This window comes from Micromesistius poutassou (genome assembly GCF_964030765.1).
Source record: "Micromesistius poutassou genome assembly, chromosome: 21".
Classification (NCBI taxonomy): Eukaryota; Metazoa; Chordata; class Actinopteri; order Gadiformes; family Gadidae; genus Micromesistius; species Micromesistius poutassou.
In genome coordinates this window covers 4,899,899-4,919,081 of record NC_140291.1, presented here as the reverse complement: position 1 = coordinate 4,919,081, position 19,183 = coordinate 4,899,899, and the positions used below count along the sequence as shown (strand labels likewise).

At 46.7% G+C, this 19,183-nt stretch overlaps 1 protein-coding gene across 1 annotated transcript in view; it reads left to right on the top strand.

The window, feature by feature from the left end:
• Window positions 1–19,183, top strand: part of ankfn1a (ankyrin repeat and fibronectin type III domain containing 1a) — a 122,647-nt gene that overhangs the window by 89,776 nt on the left and 13,688 nt on the right. The window contains exons 15-23 of the mRNA XM_084485563.1: window positions 827–934; window positions 5,304–5,403; window positions 5,687–5,819; window positions 6,252–6,368; window positions 6,884–7,099; window positions 8,469–8,635; window positions 12,944–13,145; window positions 14,397–14,565; window positions 18,684–18,850. Coding sequence (XP_084341689.1) covers window positions 827–934; window positions 5,304–5,403; window positions 5,687–5,819; window positions 6,252–6,368; window positions 6,884–7,099; window positions 8,469–8,635; window positions 12,944–13,145; window positions 14,397–14,565; window positions 18,684–18,850 — 1,379 coding nt within the window. The remainder of the gene's footprint in view (window positions 1–826; window positions 935–5,303; window positions 5,404–5,686; window positions 5,820–6,251; window positions 6,369–6,883; window positions 7,100–8,468; window positions 8,636–12,943; window positions 13,146–14,396; window positions 14,566–18,683; window positions 18,851–19,183) is intronic.

The window sequence follows — 19,183 nt, the reverse complement described above, 5'->3', positions numbered from 1 at the left end:
GGCTCTCGCAGGATACCCCAACAACCAGTTCCCATCATACTACATCATACTACATGGTTGACTATCTTGTTTATTTTTATTTTTTTTATTTTTGAAAAACACACGGCTCTGGGGCCGCCCGGTCGTTACTACGTTCTCTAGGCTATACAGTACTAAAAGGTGCAACCCCCCCCCCCCACTTTCTATTGGCTTGCCGTTATTTGAAGAAGGAATCTATTTTTGGACTGTTAGATGAAAGAAAGGCCTTTTAATGCGGCTCCTCTCGTCATGAGAGGAGCCGACACAGCAGTGTCAACTTTGAGAGGGGCCTATTTTTAAGCCAATCGATAGAAGTGCACCTAAAAATACCGTCTAAAAATACCTTCCTCTTCAACTTCCACTTTCAAGAGAGTGTTTCTCACGCCGTCCGTCACGGTTTCGTGAGGAAGTTTAGGGAACAAACGCGAAAAAGAGAACAGACTTCTCGAGATAACGTTAAAATAACTTCCATCCGAGACGACGATCGCCTCGACGGAGAGTCTTTGAATGTGTGTGTATTGGCAATAGAGACGAGGACTGCAGTCCAGGACATCTGGGTCCTGCAGTGTCCCCTTCAGGCTATGCCGCCGCAGGCTTCGATGAAGAGCGCTCACGGATCCTCCAAAAGGTTTCTGATATTGCTTGGCCAAAAACACTCAACGTCCTGTTGTTATTCGTCTTGCTCCGGTGTCTTTGAACCGACGGACGCAGCTCACGGGTAGTAAGAAAAGGGAAATGACATTTTCGGTAGAGTGGATGTACACACCTTCTCTCAGCCAACACAGTAAGGAGTCTGATGTCTCCTCAGACTGGCGGGACGGGGACGGACCGGAGCCCAGGAGGCGGGGCCAAATTGAGGCCATGGAGCGTCTGCTCCAGCAGGTCCGGGCCACACACACACACTACTGCTGCGGAGGTGAGAACTCACACACGCACACACGCACGCATGTATATATATTTATATAAAAATATGTGTGAATGTGGTTGTTTCTGCATTTTTTTGAAGGCAAAACAACATGAAATATTTGATTCTCGCTATAACACGATCTCTGGGATAACGCATTCAGTCATTTAGATACCCCAATGGCAATGTGAAGGTTGTATATACATATATATATATATATATATATATATATATATACACAGGGGTCAGCACGGATGGCCAACTCATTTACATGCCTGCTTATCATCATTTATTACGCACAAATGGAGGTAAGGGAGCAAACATGCTCTGAGAGAGAGATGTGATTGTGTCTGACACATGAACACACATGTGTGTATATAAATATACAAACACACACGCACGCACGCGCACGCATACACACAGGGAGCTGTGTTCCTGACTCATGGAGACACAAGCAAACGTGTGTGTGTGTGTGTGTGTGTGTGTGTGTGTGTGTGTGTGTGTGTGTGTGTGTGTGTGTGTGTGTGTGTGTGTGTGTGTGTGTGTGTGTGTGTGTGTGTGTGTGCACTGACTCACTAATGGAATATAGCCCTTTTTCTTTTCTCTCGGCCTGTCTCTAACGCTCTCCGTCTCACTCCTTATGTTCATGTCTCATTCAATCTCCTTCTCTCGCTCACACTTTTTCACTCCCTGTCTCTCCAATTAACCCAAGTCGTCTCCCTGCCTCCCCCTCTCTCTCCCCCCCCTTATCTGTTGCTATCTCTCTGTCTCTGTCACTCTTTGTCCCCCCTCACTCTCTCTCTCCCCCCCTCTCTGTCGCCATATGTAGTAAATCTCTCCATTCAATTCAACCAAAAAGTTAAATTATGGACAGGTATATATTTTTTATAAATGTAATTAAAGTGATCTGTTCTGTTTGTGTGGGTAGTTTGTCTGTGGGCAGACATCGGCACGGTGCAGATACGGCAGGAACACGCAAATGATTGATCGTCTTAACAGGGGTTGTGTTCCATTTGGCGTCCTTTTCCTGTCACAACAGCTCACAAAATGCCGCCGCCGTGTTTGCACATTCATCCACCCAGCAGATATGGAAATGTTTTGTTATGAGTCATGTCCTCAAAATCGTTTGGGTTTTTCATTATCTGCGGGAGGTCTGTGTCTGTGAAGACTCGATGCACGGAGGAGGTGTTCACCTCCTCTTGTGCACAGCGCACCTCATATTGTCTGTCCTCTCTTGGGGGCCAGGTCTGCGTGTGAAGGCCTCTCTCTCGATGTCGAGGCTGTGCACACGGAATCTGTACATAGTGAAGGCTGTCCTTCCATTTCGATCACAGTCACAGCGTTTCTGTGTTCTGCCACAGTTTATTCTCTGTTTAGGACAAAGTAGCATTCCATTTCAGAGTTTTTATCTTCTTATAATTTAATCTAGTCTATTGAGGTATGTGTCTGGTGGAGTCCCAGAACCGGCTGGCTGAATTGGCATCTCTCTCGTCTCGCTATAGGGTAGGGCTTTGTTATGGAGCGTGTCAGGGTCACTTTCTTTAAGTTGATTATAAAATGTAAATGCTTTCTTTCTTTTGACTTAATTTGTGGATGTCGCCCATTCTCTCTCTCTCTCTCTCTCTCTCTCTCTCTCTCTCTCTCTCTCTCTCTCTCTCTCTCTCTCTTTCTAATGCTGTGATTATGACACGTGGGTGAGAGAGAGAGAGATATGAGAATTGTGTGTATTGAAGCCCGCCAAAAAGCCTTGGTATGAATGCCATAAAAAGTGGATTCTGCCTTAAAGGAGAATTCCGGCAATTCTTCAACCCTTTCTGGGTTGTCTAGGATGAAATAGAGTGGTTGACAGCGAAAATTTGACGATTGGTCCTGTATCGGGTATTTGGCTCGTTTAGAATCGCCCGGATACAGAAACTGTATACGCTACAATACTTGATTTGGAACATCAACAAACACTACTAACCACTCGGTAAGTTGCACGTTTCTGACAACGAAGGTTTAGGGTTGTTTTAAGAGGTTTGTGAATGCACCTAACCAGCCATTCAGAAGCAGGCAGGGGCGATTCTAAATCGATCCCGAGACAGGACCAATTGTCAAAATGATGGTGTCAACCACTCTATTTCATCCTAGACAACCCAGAAAGGGGGCCCAAAGGGCGAAATACCAGAATTATCCTTTAATTTAGCTCTTGAGTGTGATTTAATACACCATTCAGTATTCAACAGGACATCATCTGGAGAGGCAGAGGTCTTCAGTTACAAGTGTTGTCATACTTAGCAGCTAAACCGGCCAGCCTGGCACCTCATCCTGTCCCATAGACACTGAACGTTCCTCTGCTCCCCTTAAAACCCATCTTCCACCTTCCCTGGGTTACAAAAAGTGGTTTCTTGGTGTGGGGTCCAGTGGTGGGAGTAAGGGAATTAACGGTGGAGGTAGTGGTGGAGGTGGTGGTCATTGTGGAGGAGACGGAGGGAATGGTAGTAGTGGGGCACGAGGTAGTGATAGGGGTGGAGGTGGAGATTGTAGTCATAGAGATGGATGTAGAGCAGTGGAGGCTTCTCCAGTGAGTAAAGGGAGGAAGATCCCCCTTAACATTGTTGAGAATAAAAAATGTAGATTGCCCAGACTACTGTAATGAATTAATGCCCTTAAATATGACTACTTTAATGCCTTTGTATATGTAATGTTCGTTTCCCTGGGTAAAGGGACATTAGCACCCCCTATCGCCTATTGAATATTACTTGGGGATGACGTTCCCCCCTCAGCCTCCATTGACTCCCATTCATTTCTTGGCCACTACTGGTGAATAACATGGGGTTCAATGGGAGAGAGGAGGAAATTCCTCCTCTTAGTGGGTGGGACTAGCTAAAGGATCTGAATCGTGAAACGTCTATTCACGAATAGGCTGGAGCCCCGGCTGCGCTATGAACCAATAAGAAGAAGTCCTGGCTGCTCTATGAATCAATAAGCAGGAGCCCTGGCTGTGCTATGAACCAATAAGCAGGAGCCCTGGCTGTGGAGCAGCCCGGAGGGAGGGTTTATCCCCTCAAGTCTCTAGGCTACGAGAACCAACAAACCCGCTCGTATGCCTCGTTTCCACCAAGCGGTGCGCTACTGTTCGTTGCTGTACATTGCGGCTGTGTTCGCTAATATTGGCGCTTCCACCAAGCGGTGCGGTTTGGTGCGGCTCGGTTCGCTTATATTGGCGTTTCCACCGCCAAAAGTTGGGCAAGGTCCTGAAATAAACGTGCTGAGCCTACCTATTTTTCGACACTCCGCCGTTGGGTTACCAAGCTGTCTGAAAGGGTGGCGAAAACGTGAAGCTACACACGCCATTATTATCACTTTAAAATATCCTGTTTGGTATGACCAGGTCACTGATATCTTTGCAACACAAACAGCGAGGAGGATTGACTTGATCTATAAATCAAATCCCTCAATCTTAATTGAGGGAACCATGACCAACATTCTGAAACATTCATTAACATCCACATCACTTTTGATGTGAAAAACGTGAAAAACTTTTTTCTTAAAACAATTGTAGCTGAAAATAAACATAGCCAAATTACAACCAATAGCTTCAGTCATTGAGGGCAAAAATAGGCCCAATGATAGGCCCAGATTTTTTTATTTCGTTTTACAAATCAAGAGGTACAGGGAGTCATGCTAATGGAGGAGGAGGTGGTGGTGGAGGTAGTGGTGGTAGAGGGTGGTGCCGGTTGTTTCATGTCCGGCCAGGAACTGAGCGGTGGTCTGCCAATGTGCTTGTGTGCGGCAGCATGGCATTACCCTGCTCTTCCTGTCTGCCCTCTTGTTTACAGGCTGGCAATTACACTGGTGATGCTTAATTAACTTAAGAGAAAGAACAAGGGGTCTCAGCGGTGGGGGGAGTCTGGCAGGGTGGAGATTGGCATCGCTGAGGGCCCCGCGAGCCTTGTGGGAAGGAAGGGCCATGGTGGAGAGAAAGATACAGTGAGAGTGTGTGGGAAGGATGAGGAGAGAGAGAGAGAGAGAGAGAGAGAGAGAGAGGATAGATGGATACATTGAGATAAAGTTCAGCCCAGGCTGGTCATGCGTCAGAGTCAGTCAACCCTAGTTCTGACTGCCAGCGACCTCAATGTAGTCGAAGCATTCACGCACAGTCACGCACACACACACACACACACACACACACACACACACACTCTGCGTCTAGGAGGACGTTTCTCCATATGCCAACCAGATGCATTCTGGTTAGAGATTGACTTTGCTATTCCAGTGCTATTGTTCATGATGTTAAACCTTTTCTACATTATGATGGTTGTGTGAGCATTAAAGTTTTCCTCACCGTTTAAACATGTGTTTAATGAGCACCCCCCCCCACCGTCCTCATCTTCCCCAGACTCCTCCAAGCTACAGAACCCGAGCAGGAAGCAGTCCGTCTCCAGGAGTCTCAAACACCTCTTCAACTCGTCCAACAAGTTTGTGAAAACGCTGAAAAGGTTTGTGGTGGTTCGGTTGTTCGGACACACTCTGCTGACCTTTAGTGTCCGTTGTCAGGTAGTCTGACATCCCTAAAAGGGCACTGACATTCAAAACTAATTTCACTGTCACAAGCTCATGATTTCCCCCCCCCAAAAAAAGAAATAATATGTTACAGTTCATAGAACACACATATGTTGATTATATTGTCAAATATGATGATATGATAAACATGATATGTTTTCTATCTGTATTCTGGCCTTTAAAACCAACCCGGGTCATACCATTCTTGCTGTCCTTCAGGGGGATCTACCTGGCTGCTGTGTTCTATCACAAAGACAGTCTGCTGGTGACGGCTGAGGACCAGATCCCCATCGTGGAGGTGGATGATTCTTACAGCAGCTCCCTCATGCAAGATTTCCTCTGGTTCACCAAGGTATGCTAGGAAACAGTGTTCCAGTAACTGAAAGCTCAAAGCTAGCTGCCATGCTATATTACATAGGTTACAGTAATCAAATGTAGCTCATAGCTCACAGCTATTGTCTCGAAGTGCCATGTTTTCGTTTGACGATACCATTGGTCAAATATAGTCAACGGTTTGTTGGTGGAGGCAGCGGTCGGCTACATATTTTGTTACCAATTATTATGTTGATTCAATTTTTTATTGTTTTTTCTGCCACAGAGTAGAGAATGGTGTGTAATAGCCGAAAAGGCAGGACTGGATTTAAATAACCATTCCACTTTTTTTTTGCATACCGTATATCTTGACAGTATTTTGTGATTGGCCATTTTATTCTCCAATTCTAACTTCCTGTCATTCATTTTCTCTCCTGTTCTCGCTCACCTCTCTCGCCCCCGCCGCTGCCAGCTGTCGTGTATGTGGGAGGACGTGCGGTGGCTGAGACAGAGCATGTCGGTCTCCATGTCCTCCTCCTCCACCCTGCAGGCCAGACACAAGATGCTCACCGCCGCTGGGCAGCTGCAGGTCAGTGCTACCGACAAGCTAACCTGTCTCAGATAAGAGTAGCATAAGTGATGCAAGCGCTACCAAAGAGCTAACCTGACTCAGATAAGAGTATATGAAAAGGACTGTACTGATGGTTTTAGGTCGGCTCTGCCTCTGTGTGTTGCACATCATAGATCACCTTTATGTGCGCTGTCAGCCTTTAAATTGGCCTGCATGTCTAACATAAAATGTTCTTAAATTCATCAAATGCAATGCATTGAGCTGTAGGAATAGTTCTAGAGGTATTAAAATTAACAATTTGAAAGTAAAGTACTGAAATGTAAATGTCAGAATTAGAAATGAGAGAATAATCAACCCTCGATTCATCAAATGCAGATTAAAAAAGAACATTTTGCACATCTAAACTATAACGGGACAGACTTTACCTATGCATGAAGCCATTACAGAAAGAGCGATCAGCATTGCATTTAATTGAATCATTACAAAAGGTGAGGTACCTGAAAAAAACGTGTTGGCAATATTTGTTCTTCCAGAACCTTCTGGGAACGCACAACCTGGGCCGAGTGCACTACGAGCCCATCAAGGATCGCCATGGCAACGTGCTGCTGGTGACGGTCCGCGATATGGAGAGCCAGTACTCGTTCTTCAGCGGGAAGTGGATGCAGGTGACCAAGCTGCAGAGCCAGAGGAAGTCCCTGTCCACGCCGGAGGAGCCCTACGCCCTGGACATCCTCATCATCACCATACAGGTGGGCGGAGGTCATGGGTCAGGGGTCAGGGGTCAGAGCAGGGCTGCACTAGACATCTTGGACACAGGGCACATTCTCGGTGTGGCGACGTAACCTTTGTGCCGACGACAACTGTCTCTTTTGTTAATTTTTGGGCTTGGCACCTTCATTACACAGCCCATCTGTAAACAAAATAAGAGAGGAAAAAAACAACCTTTTGTGCCAATTGATGTTCATCTTTCAACGTAATTATTAATTTGGGATAAAAGCAGTTATCATTCATCCATTGATTGCTAGACCCTCTTCGGGCTTCGCTATATACAGTATATATTTTTTGTGCGTTCCTTTTTAACTCCTGGAACTCCCACTCCCAAGCGCTGATGCTTCCTATCATTGTTCAATTTTGTAAAATCCTGTCAGGCTCGAGGCCAGACTGATCCGCAGAGAGAAACAGAGTTTGTACTCCCGGGATCAGTATGGTCTCACAAGGCTGAATAAAACCATTACAAACTGAGATATACGCAAATATTAGTGGTTGGAAGTCTAAATATGTATAATATATGATGTGAGTGCATCCCGTTAGTGTAATGATACCCCCCACTGCTCCACTCCCAGGCGGTGTTAATTAGATTCAAACAGGCGGTCTAATGTCTGCGGCAGACACCCAGCCGTGTGTACACTCATGCTCGGTTGCCTGGCAACACCGGACCAGACCATTGAGAAAAAAAAAGATATCAATGTTTTGAAGTGTCTTGGGGGCACCGAATATGTGCTTATGAAGATGTGCCAACAGTGCCGTTAAGGACATCTCTGCATTATATTATAATCCACTGTTTGAAGATCAGGAAATGAACACACTAATTGTGAGGCGCTGGAACCAAGCCGAGTTAGCTCAGGCTTTATTATGTATGGGAGGTTCTGTTTTTCTGTCGTTTGCTTACTTTTATACAAGCGAAACAAGGGTGATATTATTATTTAATTATATTGATTTGAGTCGCAGTTCTCTGTCTTCCTCAGCAGTTCTCTAGGCGTGATGTTGTTGCATCAGACAAACTGTTGGTGGAAATTTGCTATGTTTATATTTAGTTGACCGCTGATCGGTCAATTGAATTATTGTTAATAAGGACATATAAAAAATCATTGCTGCACCTTTTTGACTGTTACAGCTTCTAAGGACGACAGTATGATTCAACAGTCCTATTTTTTCCTGTCGCCATACTACTGTGAATCGATGACAAAACAAGTCCTGATGAAGCCCATAAATATCAGAAATATTTGCCCTGTTAAGCCCTTAGAGACTGTAATGGTGATTGAGGGCTATACAAATAAAATTGAATTGAATATTGAATTGAACTGTCCCTTCTGTCCCTCTGCTCTCCGTCCCCGGCAGGACATCCTGTCGTACCAGCGGCGCAGCGCCCACCGGCTCTCCCCGGGCCTATACCTGGGCTACCTGAAGCTCAGCAGCTCCGTGGACCAGATCAAGGTGCTGGTGTCCCAGCGTTCGCCCAACATGCTCTGTCACGTGCGCGTCCGGGAGAACGCCAACGTCTCCAGGTGCGGCGGGCGAGGCTAAAGCGGGTCTCATGATTCTGATATTGGATTAATATTCGAAAGTCTGGGGACTTTTTTTTATCATTTTATTTCGGCTTCGTGTTTGTTTGAGCCAACATGCTGCCGGAGGCGGAGATGGTAACCACGTATTTACACAAAGTTGGCCTTCTGTCTTTACTTGGCCCGGACAGACGTTTCAAGAATTTCAAATCAAATCAAATGAACACCGTGTGGACAGGCTGCTCGAGAAACACGCTAATTATAATCCCCTTATGACCTCCGTCCAACCTTAATTTCTTTTTTGTGATCAACATTTTTATTGTTTTTCAAATGGAGGGGGGGGGGGGGGGGTTACAGACATATCAAAAGTCATATGTTAAATTGAGGAGAGTAAAAAAGAAAAAGATAGAAGAAAAATATCAGGTTGGTAAGACAATACATAAAGCAACAAAAACATGTTCAGCAGGTAACACATCACATCAGAGATTGCCTAGTTGCTGTTGTCCCTAGCCCAAGAGATTATTTTGGATGAGAAAGATTTCCAAGCTTGAACAGTCACTGGTCGTGCCTTGTTAAGTCGGGCAGTTGTATGTTCAAGATTGACAATGTTGACCAGGCTATGGATCCAGAACGCTTTCATACACATATCTGGAGAAAACCAGTTTTTCTAAATTGTTTCGTCCAACCTTAATTTCTAACGTACAAGTGTTTTTGCGGGTTGCAATGATCCAATTCCCCTCACTGATCATGGCAAAATGAACAGATTCCATTTTCAATTTCAAGTGTCAATGTCGACATATAAAACACATATTGAGGTCCCCAACTAGATCCCTTTTAACATCCTCAATTGAACACCCCACAGGGTGTGTTTGGACTCTCAGCTGAAAGGTCCATAATGCCTGCTTATAGGAATCCTTGGACCAAGACTCTTGACCTATTCCGGCCCTGTGATGAAATGCATAAGTACACCGTGTGTCACTTTGGCTTTGGCTGGAGGACTGGATAATTAAACAGTGCAATGAAACCATGATGTCGTTCCAGATGAACTATCATTCCCCCACACTACTGCTCTAGTCCTGGTGGCAGGGACCTGGGTGTGTTCTAGACCAATAAGCTTTGACCGCAGGCAAATTCATTGAGTTTGCCGCGTAAGTAGCGCTTTGAGCGTAGCTCTCTTCGACAGTGAGATTGTTACACGCAGATATCTCACCTGGTTGCTAGGTAACCAACGATAAGTGTGTGCGGTGTGGTATGTGTGTGTGTGTGTGGTGGGGGGATTACTAGTACGGTAACAAGTAAGGTTTTCACATCTCCATATCTTATCTTCAGCCCAAGAGTATCCTATAAGATAAGGACAGAGGGAAGGCAATATTAGATTTGGGCGATGCAACGCCCAAGGCACTGGGTCGTAAATCGTGAATGGTCCGGTGCCCGGGGGCCTCTTGAGCAAAGCAGCGTGTGCGTAGCACTGAGCACCGCAGCCAATAGACGGTGCCTTCTGGCTGCTTTAGCGTATTTATCCTAGGAAGTGCCACGTCCCTCCCTCTCCCCTATTCAAGCACTATTCAGAGATCCTGTTTCACTTTAATATCATGTGATGGATGAGGACGTTATCTCGGGAGTCTCAGATAGTGCGGTGGCACAGGGTGTGTTACTCCCAGCTGCAAAGGTTCTGGGTTCGATCCCCCCCTGTCCGCAGCCTACCTGTAGGCATTCTTGAGATGCCTAGCTCCTAACTGCTCCTAAACACGGGTATTAATTCAATCCGGCATCGCTTTGGATAAGTGTCTCCTTAATGGCTCAATTGTCAAACAGAAGAACAATGCTTTCCCCTTTGATTCCTTATTTTTCCACAGAACGGGGTTCTTAGTATTGACTGTCAGTTCTTGAGACCCATAAGGATTTTGTCTCAACCGTTTAAGGGAGAAGCTTTGTCAGAAATCTCTGACCACCACCTCTTGTCTCTGAACAAAAGGTTCAGGTTCTCAAATGAAAAAAGGGAATAAAGAACCAAACAACAGTCACTGCTGTAGGCGTCGATAATAGTGTTATTTATTCCCTGTGGATGGCATTTGAAGTGGGTTTCAGAGGAGAGCGAAGGCTGTGTGTTTGGTTGTGTGTGTGTCAGTGTGCGAATGTGCCTGTGTGTGTGTGTGTGTGTGTGTGTGTGTGTGTGTGTGTGTGTGTGTGTGTGTGTGTGTGTGTGTGTGTGTGTGTGTGTGTGTGTGTGTGTGTGTGTGTGTGTGTGTGTTTTGGTGCATACATGTATGTGCATGTGTGGCTGTACAAATCTCTATGTTGATGTGTGTGATCTTTGTGTATGTGTGTATGTATGTAACAGGAGCTGTGAGAGCAGTCAGATGGCATTCACCACATTACACACATTCTCCACTCTCTCTCCACCACAGGAACACTCCACCACACACACAATCTGCCCTGGCTGGTGTTGCATTACAACGGCAACCAGGAGTGTGTGGTGTGTGTGTGTGTGTGTGTGTGTGTGTGTGTGTGTGTGTGTGTGTGTGTGTGTGTGTGTGTGTGTGTGTGTGTGTGTGTGTGTGTGTATATATATATATATATATATATATATATATATATATATATGTGTGCCCACACCACGCTCTTGAGGGCTGCCCCATCTGATCTGAGGGCGTGCCCCCGGCCATAGGCCAGGCAGGTAGCTGTATTGGCACGATGTCTCTTCCTCCGCCTCCTCCTCCCCTCCAAATTCTTATCCTCCTATTCTGCCTCCTCCCTCTCCTCCTCTTCCTCGGTCCCCCCCCCCCCTGCACCTCCACCTTGTTATCCTCCTCTTCTGCCTACACCTTCTCATCCTCCTCCTCCTCTACCACCTTGTTATCCTCCTTATCTGCCTCCTCCCTTCTCCTCCTCCTCCTCCTCCCCCTCCACCTTGTTATCCTCCTCCCTCTCCTCCTCATACTCCTCCTACTCCTCCTTCTCCACCGTGTTATCCTCCTCCCTCTCCCCCTCCTCCTCCTCCTCTTCCTCCTCCTCCCCTCCATCTTGTTATCCTCCTCTTCCTCCTCCTCCTCAGAGAGTGAGAGAGATTGAAAAGTGTGAAGTGAGAGACAAAAAGAAAGGGGAGAACAAAATGAGCTGCTGTTCTGTCCTCCACTGTTAATCTCACCCCCGCACGCCTTGCAAGAACGCTGGCCGCTGTGTTTGTGTGTGTGTGTGTGTGTGTGTGTGTGTGTGTGTGTGTTCTGAACACTCCCCCCTCCCCAATGCATGTTTCATGCTCAGATTATTCTGAAAATATTTGGGAGCTTTGGTTGTTGAGAGACGGGGCGGGACAGGAGAATGCTGTGTCTATTCAGGGAGCAATGAGGCCGCAGAGAGACCTGCAGGGACAGATGGAGAGGGGGAGAGAGAGAGAGAGAGAGAGAGAGAGAGAGAGAGAGAGAGAGAGAGAGAGAGAGAGAGAGAGAGAGAGAGAGAGAGAGAGAGAGAGAGAGAGAGAGAGAGAGAGAGAGAGAGAGAGAGAGAGATGTTGGAAGGGAGAGAGTGGTGAAGAAAGAGATAGAGAGAGAGAGAGACCTATGGAGTAAGAGATGGGGAGAGAAAGATGGAGGGAGAGAGAGTGAGATACAGAGAGCGATGGAGGGAGTGAGAGAGAGATGGAGGGAGAAGGAGATCCAGAGAGTCATTAATGGCTCATTTCCACTGGCGGGTACATTTTGGACCCAGCACGCCTCAGCCCAGTAGTGAGGGTGCGGTATAGCCCAGCTCAGTTACGGCCCGCATTTCCAACGCTGTACCCTTATGGTAGGGCGGGGTTTAAGCTGGACGGAGATAGCCACGGCAGCTACATAAGCATTGTGATCTCATATTTGCCCGTCACAGTGTAGCTGTGTAGCACGATGCAGGGAACTGGAAGGGAGGGGTTCAAAGCCACAGTTAGAAGACAAAACACTGCAATGACCTGAGTAGGAGGAGGCACACCCTGAAGGAAGACGAAGATGATGAAGCATCTTTGTCGAGGGAGGCTTGAGTAAGATGGATCCTCAAGGCCAAGTGTTCTCCATTTGGGATCACTGTTATTCAACACTACGATCGAGTGTTAGCCAGGGACAAGGGAGAACACTTGGCTTTCTACTCACTACTTCTCAGCTATCTGCTTGAACATAAATCTATTGATTTGACAGGAGACGTGTCGCGACACCTTGAGAGCTCTCCTGTCAGTCTGTTACTTGACTCCCTATCGCATTCCCTTCTGGAAACTTCTCAGCCCCCCCCCCCCCCCCATGCACCCCTTACTCATCCCCGTATCACCCCCCCACCCCCATGCAGGGAAGAATGGGATTGGCTCCAGAACCTGTCCGTCACAGAGGAGGCGGAGAAGGAGGAGAAGACGGAGGTGGAGGGCCAAGGGGCGGAGGCTGAGGACGAGGCGGTGGGGCCCAGGATAGATGGCCACACCCCTTTGCTGTACTATGAACTGCAGACGGCCCTGAAGTCCCTGCTGAAGGTGATCAACCTACCTCTGCTCCAGGTAAACAGACGCACGCACACACGCACACACGCATGCACACACGCACGCGAGCAAACAGGTAAACTACAGCTCAAGAAGACTTTTGTTGAGGTGAAAGCAACACCATCACCTGGACAAAAATATAAATGCACACAATAGACTCAAGCACATAAGAGCACCCACACACACACATATATATATATATATATATATATTTCACTCACAGCTAATCTAATTACCACGTCACTCTCATCCTTGGCGAGGCGAACGTAATCTCTTTTATAAATTGATCGTTAGTATTTTGTGCCATCGCTGCTGAAACGCCAAAGCAAAGCTGTTTGCACAAACACACTCTCAAGCTCTCTCTCTCTCTCTCATATATATCTACCCGCTCCCTTGTTACTTGCTGGATCTCAGCGCTAGAGCCCATGAATAATGGAGATAGACGTTTTTTTTAATTCCCCCTCCTTCGCCTACGCTTATCTCCAGCTCTCCACCCTCTTGGTCTTTCTGTCTCTCCTTAGCTCTGTATCTCACTGTCTCTCACTTTCACTCTCTCTTACTCTCTTGCTGGCTCGAGATAAGCAGAGATTACTATCGATGCTGCAGAAGTACCACTTGTTCCATCTGGTGAATCCAAGCGCCTTCAATTGACTCGGCCATTAGGTTGTTGTCATCTAATCTCTCTCATTCTAACACTTTCGTCAAAAGCCATGTTACTAAGAGAGTTAAAAGTTAAAACATTTGGAAGAATTTGAAACTTTTAATGTAAAAATGGCATGAACATTATGCTGTTTATTTTACACCCTGTTCAGATGAACCGCTAAAAATAAAAATACATTACTTAACCATTAATTAGAATTAGTTAATGCAGCAATAAGCATTATTATATAGGGGCTAGGGTTAATCAGTTAGGGTTAATGGGTTAGGGTTCACCCCCTATTAAATAATGTCTAAGTCAATTCCCTAGTAAACATGGACACCATATGTAGACATGAACACCGTTTGTAAATGATGACTAGACAATTAGTTAATGGTATATTAACACAAATGCATTCTGTGTGTGTGTGTGTGTGTGCGTGTGCGTGTGTGTGTGCGTGTGTGTGTGTGTGTGTGTTGGTGGTGTGCATGTGTGCATCTGCGAGTTTGTGTGTGTGTGTGTGTTTGTGTTTTTCTGTGTGTGTGTGTGTGTGTGTGTGTGTGTGTGTGTGTTTTTCTGTGTGTTTTGTGTGTGTGTGTGTGTGTGTGTGTGTGCCCTCCCCCGGGCACCAGGCGAAGCAGTTCCGCGTGTACGGCCAGGAGGTGCTGGAGCTGGGCCACGGGGTCTCCTTCCTGCTGCTGCTGCCGTCGTCAGACGACGTGTGCACCGCGCCGGGCCAGGCCAACGCCTACACCCCCCACTCCGGCTTCCTCCACCTCCCGCTGCAGATGTTCGAACTGGGTACGGACACACACACACGGACACACACTGACACACTGACACACACACACACACACACTGGGTACGGACATACACATACACGTGGACACGGACACACTCACGCACACACACACACACACACACACACACACACACACACACACACACACACACACACACACACACACACACACACACACACACTGGGTACGGACACACACAGACAGACACATACACTGGGTACGGACACACACACACACGCGTGTCGGAGGCGTTCTGTATATGTGTATGTATATGTAAGTTGTTCTCCGGTGAACCCACGTTCCAAAAAGATTCGCAAATTTTTCACGAATGGATTGATATCCGCTTACCCACCGTCAACTAGCCACAGAGAAGAAGGCGTTTGTCTTTTTACCCGCCGGAGTGGAAAGAATACAGCAAAGTGTGTTATTTGTCACATGCATCACATGCACAGTGTAACACAGGGTCCTTCTATGTTACAATTCCTTGCGACGAGCACGTAGAAGGCTTCAGCAACGAGCACCCGGCAGCTGTCTAAATAAGTAAACCGAGGTTGTTTTATGTCCATTGTGGACCCTTTGACCGGAGCAATCGATGTCTGACCCCCCGTTCACCCTGAGAGCGGGACGGCGGCCGACCTGAAGGGACGTGGTGGTGTTTGGCCGAGCCGCGCTTGTTGCGCCGGACCTCTGGGCCAGGGGGCGGGTGGCTGGAACCCCCGCGGTGTGTGTGTGTGTGTGTGTGTGTGTGTGTGTGTGTGTGTGTGTGTGTGTGTGTGTGTGTGTGTGTGTGTGTGTGTGTGTGTGTGTGTGTGTGTGTGTGTGTGTGTGTGTGTGTGTGTGTGTTTGGTGTCAGGGAATTCGAGGTGTGAGGTCTTTTTCCTCTCGTCTCTCGCTGGAGGACTTGATTGGATCTGGGTTTCTCTTATCTGTTATCTTAGTGTCTCTGTCCCCGTCGTGCTCTCTCTCTCTCTCTCTCTCTCTCTCTCTCTGCACCCTGTCTCACTATTTGTCTGTTGCTGTTGTCTTTTTTCCCTTTTTCCTGCTGTCTGTCTGCCTTTTTTCCATCTCTTTCTCTGGCAAGGTTTTGGTATATATATCTCGCTCAATGTCTTGGGTTGTCCGCAAGTCTTCTTTCTTGCTGTACATCTTTCTGTATATCTGTCAAGGTGCTGTCTGCCTCTGTCTTGGCTCGCCATCCATCTCACTCCCTCTCCCAGAACTCCCCCCTCTCTCTCTGAGCAGCTCCTTAAACTGGGACTAGTTATATGGCACCACTTTAAACATCCAGACCGTGAGAGCAGATTAGTAATAGAAACCAACCCCTTCACTCGGGCTCCATTTGGACGCATTAAAGAAGAACTAATGTGTAGAAATGATATACAAATACACAAATTTAGGACTGGCACTTTTGTCTGCACGTATGTGTTTGTGTCTGCATGTGTGTTTGTGTGTTGTCATGCGCACATGTTCGTGTGTGTGTCCGCACGCGCTAGTGTGTGTGTGTGTGTGTGCCTGTGTGTGTGTGTGAGAGAGAGGTGGGGTGTGTGTCTGTGGGGGGGGGGGGGGGGGGGGGGGGGGGGGGGGGGGGGGGGGGGGAGTAGGTGTGCTCCTACAATGGTCGCCAGTGTAGGTGCACAGGCTGCACTGTGTTAGCTCAGTGACGGTAGCGGAGTGGAGAATCCACAGATTCCTATCTGTTCCCCCCGCAGTCTAGCGAGAGACACACTAAATCAGTCTGTAGTCTCCAGCGGGACGGACACACACACACACACACACACACACACACATATATACACGTACACATAGACATACACACGTGCACATACTCACTTTGCACACGTAAACAGTCGTGCACGCAAAAAAACACAAGCAGGCTTGCACGCAGTCACGCAAAGGCAAACACACACGCACACACACCGTCACAGTCGTAACACATACACAGGACGGCAAGCATACAGAGATGCGTACTTTTGCTTGACACACAACATGTGGGTGTATGTACACACACATACACACATTCACACACAGCACACAGCACATTAATGTCTCATTAACGTCCATGCTCACAATACTCCCCCTTTTGGACTTTACCGCATACGCCCCCCTCGCCGTACCCCCAGGGTCTTGCCCACCAGGCTGGTTGACCCTGCGGGTTTCCTGGGGATTCTGTGGGCGAATCAACAGCCTCGTCCATATCTCACCCTGCTTTACACAGCAGACAGACTGGAGACTGCTGCTGCTTCTCTCTGCTCACTACAACTTTCTCCTCATGTCTGATTGTGTTGTGTGGACAAAAAAGGAAAAGGAAAAAAGGGATTTAGATATCATGCAAAATAATATTCTTTAAAAGATAAAATACATATAAATATATATATATATATGATAGATGGGTATAATGATTAAAATAGTATTTTAAAACATGCCCACAATAATTCAAACAGAAATATCCAAACTGATGAATTGTTACTACTATACTATCCTTCTTCTGTGACTCATTAACAAACCTTGTCTTGTCTTGTATGCATGCAGTTTTTGTTGTGATTTGAATAGATGAATTTGTAAACTAAATGCAAAAAGTATTACCAGAGCTTCTCTATCCCGCTCTGCACACAAGGCCTCATGAACAACATGTGTTGCGGAGGCAGAAGAGATGCTCCTACCTGGGATGTGACCTGCTCTAAACACAAACACAACACAACTCCTCTCTCCGAGACAGAGAGAGGGAGACTTTACAAAAAGGCACATAAAGTAAACAGTCATTAGTTAATATGGCAGGAATAAGCGTTAAAGTTGCAAGGTATATCGTTTCAACCAGCTCAAAGCTTAAAATAACCTGGACATATCTTTAGTCAATGCTGACTAAAGATATGTCGGCATTTCGATAATCATAAATTCACATCCTATAACTGATATATTATGCAAAAAACAAATGCTGGCCAGCCCGTATCGCTCTCTTTTTTAACAACAATCTCACTATTGACACTCCCAATGCCACTCCGACTCAAGCCACCCAACCAGACAAGCCAGCGTAGTTCGCAGTTCACAGCCGGTCAGAGCGGACGGAGCACTGTTATTGAGTTTTTGGAATTCTAAAAGTCCCGCCTATTAAGTGGGAGGAGCTAAATTGTACACAATGCAACTCTAACCAACAGTTAAATAACCGTTAACTATTGGTCTAGTATAATTTACTAATGTTGTTTATGTTTACAAATAGAGTTCAAGTTAACTAAGGTATTGATGTTCATGTTAGCCTAGGTATTCATTGGTACATTATTGAGTGTTGGGGTCAACCCTAACCCATTATCCCTAACCCTAACCCCAGCCCCAACCTTAACCCAAACCCTAACTCCACATACAAACCCCAACCGTTACCCTATTTCTTAGGCTAACACTATATTTGAATCTGCTTGTTACTGCATTAGTAACTTAATAGTCAGGGTTAGAATAACCCTATACTATAGAATAACACTTTACAATAAGGTACCCTTATTGTAAAGTGTTGCCAGACTTTAGAGTAGCAGAGGGCTTTATCTTTTCAGAGAAGTTGAAGATCAACTGTGCCCACACTAGAGCCTAGCGACCTGGGGGGGGGGGGGGGGGGGGGAATGATTGACACAAATGCTGAATCCAAAACTATTCTCACAACGTGAGACCCCGCTGGCTCTCCACTCCACACGATGCGCTGAGCCGTTTGAACAGGCAAATAGTTTCCCCATCGTCTACTTTTTTTGTTACTCTTTGTGTCTGACTTTCTCACAACATTACGTCTTTGGATGATGTGATGAAGATTAATTAGTATTTTGACAGCCAAATCATCGGTGGTTGGTTATTGATAGCCATGTACGTTTCCAACTCCCTACCCTCTCTGTGCTGGCTGTGATCACTCATTAACCACAGGTCTGGTCTGCTGCGTGGATGGAACAGCATGGACATGGATCACTCTATTAATAACTACATACTAAAATTACATACCTACATGTGTCAGTGAGTGAATAATCCAATGTGGTGGATTGTGGTTTCTTGTTGAATGCAATACTTGTTGTTGTTGTTGTTGTTGTTAACCAATAAAATTCATTCTCTCTCATTCTCTCTCTCTCCCTCTCTCTCGCCCCCTAGTCCACTTCTGGGCCTACAAGGAGAAATTCATCAGCCTGTACTGTCGCCTGTCCTCCGTGCTGGACCTGGATGCCCTCATTACCCAGCAGGCATTGCGGGAGGCCATTACCGACGTGGAGGTGTCCGGAGCCAAACAGAGGCACCAGCTCATCCTGGACTACATACAGGTGGGTTCTGGGTGGCGCCGTGTGCCCAAACCTCTGAGTCGGCCCCCAGCAAGGGGTCGCCTGACATGAAGATGGGGTGGCAGTAGAGACATAAGGCCACACCCCTCCTCAGGGACCGTACCGCCCCTTTTGCCAGTCGATGATCTACGTGTACGCAAAGACGCGCAGCCCTCCGGCAGCTGAGCAACACAGAGGAAAGCATCAAAGTATCGCTGATGGTCTAGCAGGGAATGGGCGTCATGTTTTGCATGGTTTTCAACAGCAAGACACGAGAATAAAATGAATGCCCCCAGAGAATACGCGTTAGTTTTTATTTGGTTGAGATAAACAAAT